We start from the raw sequence: 12,772 nt of genomic DNA on the forward strand, positions 1-12,772 counted from the left end.
ATGGGAGGAATGTAGACAAAACGACAAGGTGGATAGAGAGTTCGTGAAAGTATGCTTTATCTACTTTGAAGAACTAGCAAAATGATTATCAGACAGCTCTGCAGCATACTTAGGCCGGCTGGCCTAGCTAAATAGGATGACTAAAGACAGTACAGTATGAGGAGAATAGAGATAACGTTAGATGGTTTTCTGGCTGGTTGCTACTGCCTGAGCAGTGATCAGATGACTTTTAGGAATGAAAAAAATATAAAATAAGATTCCTATGCGGACCTGACAGACAAGGGAATATTTTCCAATGTTTTGGTAATTGAATGTTCACCATTTTTTACTTTAACATTAAAAATCTTTAATAATTTTATAATGCATTTAACTCTTTAGGGATAGGGGGCAGCATTGGAAAGTTTGGATGAAAAGCGTGCCCAGAGTAAACTGCCTGCTACTCAGGCCCAGAAGCTAGAATCTGCATATAATTAGTAGATTTGGATAGAAAACTCTAAAGTTTCCAAAACTGTTAAAATAATGTCTGAGTATAACAGAACTCATATGGCAGGCAAAAACCTGAGAAAAATCCAACCAGGAAGTGGGAATTCTGAGGTTTGTAGTTTTCAAGTGAATGCCTATCGAATATCCAGTGTCTGTGGGATCAGAATGCGCTTCCACTAGATGTGTCTTTAGAAGTTGTTTCCGGCTTCTATTGTGAAAGGGGAGCGAATAATAGCACTCTAAGCAGATGGCCCAGGTGAAAGCCTTTAGTTTAGTCACGTGCGTGGCCGTTAGAGCGAGCTCCGTTCCCTTTCCTTTCTAATGAAAACAGTATTGTCCGGTTGAAAAATTATTGAATATTTATGATAAAAACACCCTAAGGATTGCAACTTTTTTGACTTTTCGTCTAGACTTTGTGCCCGTGCTTTGAGCATTTGGTTTTCCTGGACTAAACGCGTGAACGGAGGTATTTGGACATAAAGATGAACTTTATCGAACAAAACAAACATTTGTCCAACATGGAGACCTGGGAGTGCCATCAGATGAAGATCAAAGGTTAGTGATTCATTTTAATGCCATTTCTGACTTTTGTGACACCTCTCCTTGGTTGGAAAATGGCTGTATGGTTTTTGTGGCTAGGCGCTGACCTAACATAATCGCATGGTGTGCTTTCACCGTAAAGCCTTTTTGAAATCGGACACTGTGGTTGGATTAACGAGAAGTTTGTATCTTTAAAATGGTGTATAATACTTGTATGTTTGAGGAATTTTAATTATGAGATTTCTGTTGTTTGAATTTGGCGCCCTGCAATTTCACTGGCTGTTGGCCAGGTGTTCCGCAAAAACAAATATTGAAACTGAAAACCATGATTATTTTGTAATAATCGAACCAAAACGACTTCAAAAAGCTCGTATTTCTCAGCACTACAAAAATACATTTCTGAAACCAGCCACCTAGGATTCCCCACATAGCAGCTTTTTGTAATTGTTGCTTGACATCTTATCGCTCAGAATCATAACACAGCCTTCTACACTTGCGATGCGCGTGCATCATGTGACGTTGTCAGGCAACCCGTTTATAGTACTGAACTATCTCATAGCCTAATCAATCATTTGTACTTCTTAGTTGTCACACTAGTGACTGCACTATAGATGGAACAAACCAAATAATGTGCCAGAAGGCTCACCTGTATCTGCGAGGCATGCAGGTCCATCGTGATTATGTGATCAGCTCCTGACACTGACAACATGTTGGCCACCAGCTTTGCAGAGATGGGAGCCCGACTCTGTTTAGAAAAACATTGCTAATCTCTATTCTCATACAATGCTTGCAGAAGGTCCATTGAGAAAATGCAATTAAAACAATTTACTAAGAGGGAGACCCATCTTCTTTCTGAATTAGCTTTGGCAGTTATATTCTAATCAACCAAATTGGTTTGCCCAATATGGCATTTCTGTGAAGCAGTCAAATATATGAGATCAATCAAAGCAAATAGACTGATTATGTGGATAGTGTGAAGTATGTTGATGCTGTGAACAGAACAAACTATTTAAGTTTCCCTCACCCCCACCTTGTCCTTCTTGTCTTGTCTTGCATATGGGAAACAGGGGATGACAGCCGTGACTCGTGAGGCAGAGGCAATCTTACAGGCATTGATCATGATGAGGAGCTCCATTAAGTTATCATTAATCTCACCACAACCACTCTGGACAATGTAGACATCCTCTCCTCTGACACTCTCCCCGATCTCCACACTGCAGGATCAAATCATAGACTGTGTCAGACAGTAGGCTATACATGGTGACAGGTAGAGAACATGAAGACCAATCTGTTAATGTACATAAATCATGGCATCATGGGCTTCCAGGTCAATAGACAAAAAACACAAAAAGGCTGTTTGAAATTTTAAAAACCCCTCTCGCTCGCACTCTCAATAAAATCAACTATATGTAAGCTACTAAGATTGTCTGATGCTTTAAGCAAACGGTGATTCAATAATTAAGACAAATGACTCAAGAGGGAGCCAGAGATCAAGATAGCCTAACCAGCAGGGAAAGAAACGGTTCCCGAACCACCACCTCCCACTGGCCTTCCCAGATTCTGCCATTATACTCCCGAAGTTTCCGATAATAGGTTACACACCAGGGGGCGGCAACCTTTTCCATTTGGAATGCCAATTTATCTTACCCTTTCTAACGATCTGCTTGCCAGTTATGATTTTCATATGCACATTTGTGGAAACGTTTCATTTATTTTATAATAAAGTCTTCGTATCGCAAAAATCATTGTCATGTGATTAATAAAAATTATATACAAATGAATTATACAAATCTAAAAGTAACTATTGCCATCTATGTAAAAATAGCCTATATAAAGTCAACAAATAAAAACATTGCAGCCAGCAGTAAGAAATATCCTGATAAATCACATGGTTATGCATGGCCTGTCTGCAAGAAACTTGAAACATTGGATCAACTAGGTCCAGCCACAAGCTTGCACAAATAAACTTAAAACATTGTATAAAATATTCTGGACCCTTGCCAGTGAGCTTCAGACAGACACAGATGTAGGCTATTTGCCCTAGAGATAAGAAGCAATCAGGTAAGACAATTTTATGGTGTTTCCACCAGATCAGAGCATGACTCTTCCCCCCCCCCCCACTCCCTTCACTCCAAGTGGTTATCGAAAGGGAGAGAGCTGGTAAGATTTTCAAATAGGCTACATTGAGGAACTATTGTCATTCTCTATGGATTAGTCCAGTGAACAAAAATATAAGCGCAACATGTAAAGTGTTGGTCCCATATTTCATGATCTGTATTAAGAAAGATCACAGAAATGTTCCAAACAGCCTGATCAACTCTATGCGAAGGAGATGTGTTGGTCTGCATGTGGCAAATGGCGGTCACACCAGATGACTGGTTTTCTGATCCACACCCCCACTTTTTTTTTTTTTTAGTATCTGTGACCAATAGATGCATATCTGTATTCCCAGTCATGTGAAATCCATAGATTAGGGCTTAATGAATATATTTAACATTTACTGATTTCCATATATGAACTGTAACTCAGTAAAATCGTTGAAATGTTGCATTTATATTTTTGTTCAGTATAAAATTACTTGTTGTTTGAGGTGAAGAAAAACGTACTTTAAGAGGTTCCTCAGCTCATTAGTGGTGGTGAGTGAAGACAGACATACTATCAGATCTTCAAATGGGCACATTTATAAGCCTACATTTGTGCGCAGGCCAGGTAGCCTAGGCATACTTTATGCGTATTCAGGTGTACATCCTTAATCAACATTGACAGGAGCACTCCAAACAAAACACAATGAATAAATTGACAACTTGTAAATGGAAAACCAAAACTTGTTTCTCACAAGTGTAGCCTGGGTTGTGCGCTCTGAAAACAACGTGTCAAACTCTGAAAATGGGAACTGTAAAAGACTAATAATAATAATAAATGCATTAACAGAAATTAAGTTACCCAATCAAACATTGTAGATTACAAGTTATAGGAATTAACAGTAAATGTACTACTGGTGATATTGGTGTGCCCTCCCCGTGGCCTCCGCAATGGGTTAGTCCACTCAAACAGGTGTCAATCAAGACGTGCCATTTTTTGGAACTGCTCAACAAAAAAATATCAGGTCGACCAACAGCCTATCAACCAGTCAACTAAATGGGGTCAGGCCCAATTCACAGTCATACATTCCTGTCCTAACAACTATTCTGTGGTTTAAAGCTACAATATGTAATTATTTGGGCAACTCAACTAAATTCACATAGAAATCTGAGTTATAGATCGGTCTCATTTAATGCAAGACTAAGGAGCTGTAAATCTGTTTGTGTGCATTTTCTATGCTTCCCATCTTTTACTTTTCAGTTTTGTACACCAGCTTCAAAACAGCTGAAAAATACAATATATTGTTATTGAAAAGATATTTTGCAGCGGTTTAGATGGTACAGTGACTATTTTATACATTGCTTGTTTCGTCAACCTGAAATTAGGCGAACTATTATAATTTTAGCAACCAGGAAATGACAGTGATTCCTGCATATTATACCACCAACATTTAACTTGAAGAAACTGTGGAGTTTGAACAACCCTATGGATGTCAACGCTCAGGATCAGCACTATTATTACAAACCTCCAGGTAAACCAATTCCTGAGGCTTTTTACATCTCAAAGGCACTTGTTACTTATACCCGGCATCAGGTAAGCAAGTCAAAGACTACTGGATCATGGCATTTTATATCACTAATACAACAACTCACGAGTAGCAAGTAATATGGCAATATGAAAAGATCATTGGTTTGATAAGACAACTTATGTTGGAGGGAAAATCAGTTGTTGCAAATGGAGCACATCAAAGTACCCTTACTAGAGCAGTGGTTCCCAACCCTTTCCGGTTACAGAATTTTGCTCTGTCCAGAGTACACCCTCATGTGCATTTTACCAGTAGAGCTATGGTCTCTTGTAGCCCAAAGGACACCAGATGACGGTATTGAGTAGTGTCATCTTACCGTCCAAATGCATTGTAAGCAGCAGGCAGTACATTTGTATCTCTCATGGACCGGTTCGTACCTAAAACATACCCCATACAGGCTGCAATTTCATCAACTTTATTTAATGGTAAGAAGGCAAAAAAATATATAAATAACAGGGAAAATATGCATACTTTCCTTATGAAACACCATTTTCTACCACCATGCTAGTGGCTAAATGCAAATCCCGGATGTTGTGTATCACGTTCGACAATCAGGTCTTTATTCACCCATAACACTAATGCGATACAGTGCTGCATTAGGTGAAGAGTAGTGATAAATCGATATTACATTTTTTTGGCCGATATCAATATCCAATATTTTCCTTTCCAAAAAAACCCCCAATACCAATAGCAGCCTTTGAATCATTCTAGTACAGTTAAATAGTTAAAACACACACACACACACACACACACACACACACACACACAGAGTAGTCTAAGGCACAGAATCTCAGTGCAAAAGGTGTCAGTCCCTGGTTCGAATACAGGCTGTATCACATCCGGCCGTGATTGGGAGTCCCATTATCTATTCTAAATATGGCACGATTCCCCCAATTGTAACCTTCTGCATCACTTTCAAAGATGTACTTTTATTATGAAGGCAAACCGCAAATTCAACTACGGTGCCTAATCCTTATTGTGGCTAGCTACACAACACATAACCCGGTCCGGTCGAGCCTCACTAGCCAGATGAAGCTAGCTGGCTGCTTTTAACGTTAGCTTTGGGCTTCAGGGGAAAGTAGCTGGCTAGCTATTTATTTTCATGCACTGAAGTTCAATTTCAATAGGCGAACAAGAAGTGGCTACCTAGGTAATACTTACAAGGATTCCTAAATCATTGCTAAGAATAGTGAAAATGACTGCAGTTTTTACTGGTCCTTGCTTTCAGGCTGGTTGTATTGGTGCTAGCTAGGTACCAAGCTAAAGCAAGCTAGCTACCCCAGAAGTTGGGGGTCGAACAAATAATGCTTTATTACTAACGCGGTATTGTAAACACATCGTTTGTGGCCAGTGTTTGCAGACTTTATTGTACAGCTTTGACAGTGCTACTGATAGTAGTGGTGGTGCTTGGTTTGCACGTGCAAATTCAGAACACACAACATTCTATAATAGAACTGTGTTATTTTACATGTCAAATTAAAAGCTTATTTAATAACCTCTTGGCGTTCCCCTAGGATAGGGGGCGCTAAAGCGATTTTTGAAAAATCGTGCCCATTTTAAACGGCCTCCTACTCAAACTCAGAAGCTAGGATATGCATATAATTAATACTTGTGGATAGAAAACACCCTAAAGTTTCTAAAACGGTTTGAATGGTGTCTGTGAGTATAACAGAACTCATATGGCAGTCAAAACCCCGAGACAGATCGAAACAGGAAGTGGAATTCTGAATTGCGAACTCAACATCACGTTGCCTATTAATCACACCGTGAGCTATGGTTCATTGAGCACTTCCTATTGCTTCCACTAGATGTCCCCAGTCTTTACAAAGTGATTTGAGACTCCTACTGTGAAAACTGAATGAATGAGACGCTGTGGAACGTGGTCACACGGAGAGGGCCATCACCATTATGACGCCGGCGCCCCTGGTTACCCTCCCCTTTCGAAACGTTTTGAAACACAATGCAATCGTCCCCCTCAAATCTTATTGGCTCTCTTGTTGAAAAACGCCCTGAAGATTTGTGTTATACAACGTTTGACATGTTTGAGCGAACCTAAATGGGAAAAAAATGCTTTTTGTCGAAATGGCTGTCCCGCGCCCGACGGAGGATTTGGATCAGCCTTCAGACGCGCTAACAAGAACAAGCTAATGGAACATAATGGATGAACTTTTTCGAACGAAAATACATTTGTTGTGGACCTGGGATTCCTGGAAGTGCTTTCTGATTAAGACAACCAAAGGTAAGGGATTATTGACAATAGTATACAAGACTAGATGTGATATGCGATTGTTCCAAGATGGCGCTGACCTGTAACGTTAGCCTATTTTTCAGAGTATCGCATCCCCTTTCATCGCAAAGTATGATTACCCAGTAAAGTTAATTTTAAATCTGGCATTACAGGTGCTTTCAAGAGATATTCATCTATAAATCTTAGAATGACAATATTACATTTTTAAAATGTTTTCGAATAGTAATTTAGTAAATTGTAGCTCTGTTTCATCGGATGCATTTGAGGGAAAATAGTCAGCGTTACGCACCGATGTAAAATGCTGTGTTTTTATATATAAATATGAACTTTATCGAACAAAAGAATGCATGTATTGTGTAACATGATGTCCTAGGTGTGTCATCTGATGAAGATTGTCAAAGGTTGGTGCTGCATTTAGCTGTATTTTGGTTATTTGTGATGCATGTGGTTGGTCGGAAAATGGCTATGTGGCTACTTTTACGATATACTCCTCTAACATAATCTAATGTTTTGCTTTTGCTGTAAAGCCTTTTTGAAATCGGACAACGTGGGTCGTGTTTTTTTTTTTTATTATTAAATTTTGTTATGCTAATGGCGATATGATTTTTCGCTGGATGTCCGTCCCGTATGCGTCCCGTAGGCCGCACAGGGGTTAACCCGTCAAATAGTGTTATTTGACGTGTATATTTTTTGACACACAAAGACCCAAACAGCGTTCCATAGTATGTAGCTATTCTGGTTAAGTGTACCTTGAATTCTAAATAAATCACTGAGTGTCACCAGCAAAGCACCACCACACCACCTCCTCCATGCTTCAGTGGGAACCACACATGCAGATATCATTGGAACCAAAAATCTCAAAAAGGACAGATTTCCACCGGTCTAATGTCCATTGTTCGCGTTTCTTGGCCCAAGCAAGTCTCTTATTGGTGTCCTTTATTGTTTTGTTGCAGCAATTCAACCATGAAGGCCTGATTCACACAGTCTCCTCTGAACAGTTGATGTTGAGATGGGTCTGTTACTTGAACTCTGTGAAGCATTTATTTGGGCTGCAATCTGAGGTGCAGTTAACTCTAATGAACTTATCCTATGCAGCAGAGGTAACTGTAGGTCTTCCTTTCCTGTGGCGGTCCTTATGAGAGCCAGTTTCATCATAGCGCTTGATGGGTTTTGCGACTGCACTTGAAGAAACTTTCTTGCTTGAAATTTCAGGATTGACTGATCCACATGTCTTAAATTAATGATGGACTGTCATTTCCCTTTGCTTATTTGAGTTGTTCTTGCCATAACACGGACTTGGTATTTTACCAAATATGGCCATCTTCTGTATACCACCCATACCTTGTCACAACACAACTGATTGGTTCAAGCGCATTAAGGAAATAAATTCCACAAATTAACTTAAGGCACACGTGTTAATTGAAATGCATTCCAGCTGACTAGTTCATGAAGCTGGTTGAGAGAATGCCAAGAGCGTGCAAAGCTGTCCGCAAGGCAAAGTGTGGCTACTTTGAAGAATCTCAAATACATTTTGATTTGTTTAACACTTTTTTGGTTACTACATGATTCCATCATTTTGGATGTCTTCACTATTATTCTACAATGTAGAAAATTGTAAAAGAAAAACCCTGGAATGAGTAGGTGTCCAAACTTTGACTGGTACGGTATATATGGAAAAGTACATTTTAAAATGTTGACCAGTTAATTGGTTTAAAAAAATTATAATAAAAGACGACTTTTTCGGTCGACCTATATCTTTTTTTCAGTTGGACTCAATATCACCATCTGCCGGCCTTTGGAGAATGGTGCAATTGCGGCCTGCATTCAGGGCGTTCCTGCATGGGAGAATTCCTGCATCTGCAGGAACCCCTCTTTATACTTTAATTGGTCCATTTTTAATTTATTAGGACTCCGGTACACAAGCGGAAGGGCTCCAGTACAGTAGGTGGTGGTAATGCACCATAACGTTGAATGCAAACTGCCGATAAACCCCACAGAAGAGGCGACGCGACTACGCCATTAGTTAGGACTCCGGAACTAGGCTGGACACATGACATTTAACAACGCTTTTTTTCTGATGAAAACTAGTTCATTGCATCTGCCGCGGAGCCCAGTTTCATAATATGGCCATATTTCCCAGCTGCTTCCTGTCGTTTTGAAGTAATCACAAAAAAGCGCCTTGTTTTAGGGCACGTTTCACCCTGCCAGCTCCTATTAGTTCTATAGAGCACCGTGGCACCAACTCACCTTCCGAACGTTCTATTCCCAGCTTATTGTTCTACATCACAATGCCTGCTTTGCTATTGTTGGCAATGAGACCCGCTCAAGTTGTTTATAAACTCAGCAAAAAAAGAAACGGCCCTTGTTCAGGACCCTGTCTTTCAAAGATAATTCGTAAAAATCCATAAGTTTACAGATCTTCATTGTAAAGGGTTTAAACACTGTTTCCCATGCTTGTTTAATGACCCATAAACAATGAACATGCACCTGTGGAACGGTCGTTAAGACACTAACAGCTTACAGACGGTAGGCAACTAAGGTCACAGTTATAAAAACTTAGGACACTAAAAGAGGCCTTTCTACTGACTCTGAAAAACACCAAAAGAAAGATGCCCACGTTTTTCTCACCAGGGGTGATGGTCGGATTCGCATTTATTGTCGAAGGAATGAGCGCTACACCGAGGCCTGTACTCTGGAGCGGGATCGATTTGGAGGTGCAGAGTTCGTCATGGTCTGGGCCGGTGTGTCACAGCATCATCGGACTGAGCTTGTTGTCATTGCAGGCAATCTCAACGCTGTGCTTTACAGGGAAAACATCCTCCTCCCTCATGTGGTACCCTTCCTGCAGGCTCATCCTGACATGACCCTCCAGCATGACAATGCTACCAGCCATACTGCTCGTTCTGTGCGTGATCTCCTGCAGGACAGGAATATCAGTGTTCTGCCATGGCCAGCTAAAAGCCCGGGTCTCAATCCCATTGAGCACGTCTAGGACCTGTTGGATTGGAGGGTGATGGCTAGGGCCAGTCCCCCCAGAAATGTCCGGGTACTTGCAGGTGCCTTGGTGGAAGAGTGGGGTAACATCTCTCAGCAAGAACTGGCATATCTGGTGCAGTCCACGAGGAGGAGATGCACTGCAGTGCTTAAAGTAGCTGGTGGCCACACCAGATACGGACTTACTTTTGATTTTAAACCCCCCCCCCCTTTGTTCTGGGACACATTCAATTTCTGTTAGTCACATCAGTGGAACTTGTTCAGTTTATGTCTCAGTTGTTGAATCTTATGTTCATGCAAATATTTATACATGTTAAGTTTGCTAAAAATAAACGCAGTTGACAGTGAGAGGACATTTCTTTTTTTGCTGAGTTCAGTTCAAATGTAAACAAAAATTAGAGTAAATATAGACATGTGTCTACTTCGCCAAATATCTCGCGTATATGTCGATTTTTTTCAAGTCGGACGTCATTTTAATCATGAGAATCTCCACTGTCTAATTATGTAAGTCTGGGCAGCGAGCTCAGTTGTCAAATGCTAGCCCCAAAATACTTTTTTTCCCCTTGGAACGCTGAGCGCCCCCCATTGTTTTCCTCTGGAGAGGCATGCCGGTCTATTTCGCCAAATATCTCACAATGTGTTTATTTTGGATTTTTAAATCAGGAGAATCTTTGTAATTATGTAAGTCTGGGCAGCAAGCTCGTTTGTCATCATCACTAGACCAGAAATAGTCAGAAGTTTTTCCCCTACATTCTAATTACACAGACATAAGCACAATTGACACCATCGAGATGCAGATGTTTACTGTATACACAAGTTGTTTTTTCCCCCACTTCAACAAACAGATTGTAGTGGTAAAATAAAAAAGGGAAAAGATGTGCATTTTAGGCGAAATGGAATTCTAAACATCACTCCAGTCAAAACGGGCTCTGCGAACGTTCAATTCCATTAATTTGCTATGGGCTCGGGCTAGTGTTCCAGCTTAGCCAACGTTCTTTAGCGTTTTTTTCAGCAATTTTGACTTGTTCTATTGTCCAGCCTACCGGTAGACAGCAGGCGGGATAGGTAGCTAGCTAGCTAACGATAGATTGGACACCGGTAGACAGTGTCCTTCGCCCCCGCCTGTCAGGTTACGTTTTCCCGCAGTTCTGTTATCGACATCAGGTGTTCGGCAAGTGGGAGCGAAGGACACAGTGTTCTAGCTAGTTAACTAGGACACCGGTCATAGCAGGCAGGATATGTAGTTAGCGTACTTCGCCCCCGCCTGCTTTCCCGCAGTTAGCAGGTTTTCGGCAGGCGGGATCGAAGGGAACGGTGCGCTAGCTAGCTACGATGTCTAATAATACCGGTAGATAGTGTCCTTCACCCCTGAAAAAAAGATGCAGGAATGGCCATATGCAGGAACTCCCAGGGCCACAATCACACACGATTGGGCCTTTGTGATAGGTCTCGAGTCATAATTATGGCTAAACCGCTACGATTTCTGCAAACAATTATTCAAAACTGATTTGAAACCTAACCTTAACCACACTGCTAACATTGTGGCTAACCCTAACCTTAAATTATGGCCACAATTTTTGTTTTTGGCTGTGGTAACCAGTGACAACCTGCGTATTGTTGCTTTCCTCTTCCATCCTTGTTTTGGTCTTACATGCTGAGTGCTCATTGGCTATTGGCAGTAGTCCTTGACCAATCGCGTCGTAGCACTGCTCATACTACAATAAACATTATCAGACCATCATCCGACAAGGGTCTGGAAAACGGAACAGCCACCATCGGCATGCCCTTCACCCGCTCAAACTACGCGAGTCCAGAGGTACTGATCCTAGTCCAAGTTCATACATAGGATTTCACCCTTATCATGAAAATTCGTCTGGGCCGGCAAAAAACGTGTTGTGTATGCCCGGCATTACGATAGTCCACATGGATTTTGGGAGTTGCAGTTCCAACGTTAGGCCTCCTGCCCTTACCGTCTCATTTTTAAGTTGCCAACAAAGCTAAGTAATGCTAGTTAGCTAGCTAGATTAGTTGTGGAACACGTTTGCAGTAAGCTAATTTAGTTAGCTAACTGGCAACAATAACTACCACACTCACTCGCGCTTTCAATCGGCCATGTGGGCTAACTTTAGCTAACTAGCTAACGTTACTGTACCCTAGCTAACAACCAAAGCAACCTTCCCAGGCAGAACATTCACCCACTGGTAAATAACTAACCGTAGCTAGCTGGTACTCGGTCAAATATATTAATTGTTAACCTACCATGTCTCCTGGTTGCTGAATTTTTTGGTCACAACCTTCCCCAGCTCAAGTCCCAGGCGGTCGGAAATTTTTTGGCCAAGGTCCGGATGAGAGCTACCGCTGAATATCTTTATGTTAGGCATTTTGAAGGAATCCGGATTAAGTAACAAAACACCCTCACATAAATACACGGCTAACAAGCAAAACAAGTTCGCTAGCTTCTCTGTATCTATCCCACCAACAGGAGACTAGAACTTGCGACGGTGACTCCTTTCCACTGTGGTTTAGTTTCAGCTGCCAAGCCAGAATGAGTTGGGTCGCTGTCTCACGTCTTTTTCGGATTCTTTCTTCTTATTAAAATGTGTATTGTCGGATCGCAACCAACTGAAAGTTGCATACACCGCCACCTACTGTACTGGAGTGTGAGGCCGACCTCTTCTTCTTCTATGAGGTTTACCGGTGGTTGGCATCCAATGTCAATGGTGCATTACTGCCACCAGCTGGACGGGGTATTGAATGACACAATTAAAAAACTGCGTGAACGGGGACAAACGACATCATACAAAATACCAAATTAGACACGTTAACTAACAAAACCCATC

The 12,772-nt window shown here is 41.2% G+C and overlaps 1 protein-coding gene across 4 annotated transcripts in view; it reads right to left on the bottom strand.

Annotated features, from left to right (window-relative positions):
• Nucleotides 1–12,512, bottom strand: part of prps1 (Ribose-phosphate pyrophosphokinase 1) — an 18,980-nt gene extending 6,468 nt beyond the window's left edge. The window contains 3 exon segments of one of the 4 annotated variants that reach the window (NM_001140365.1): nucleotides 1,670–1,768; nucleotides 2,048–2,237; nucleotides 12,192–12,446. In NM_001140365.1, the coding sequence (NP_001133837.1) occupies nucleotides 1,670–1,768; nucleotides 2,048–2,237; nucleotides 12,192–12,313 (411 nt within the window). In that variant the 5' untranslated portion in view covers nucleotides 12,314–12,446. 4 annotated transcript variants of the gene reach the window in all.
• Nucleotides 12,513–12,772: the final 260 nt, after the last annotated feature.

The sequence above is a fragment of the Salmo salar genome, chromosome ssa04 (genome assembly GCF_905237065.1).
Source record: "Salmo salar chromosome ssa04, Ssal_v3.1, whole genome shotgun sequence".
Lineage (NCBI taxonomy): Eukaryota > Metazoa > Chordata > Actinopteri > Salmoniformes > Salmonidae > Salmo > Salmo salar.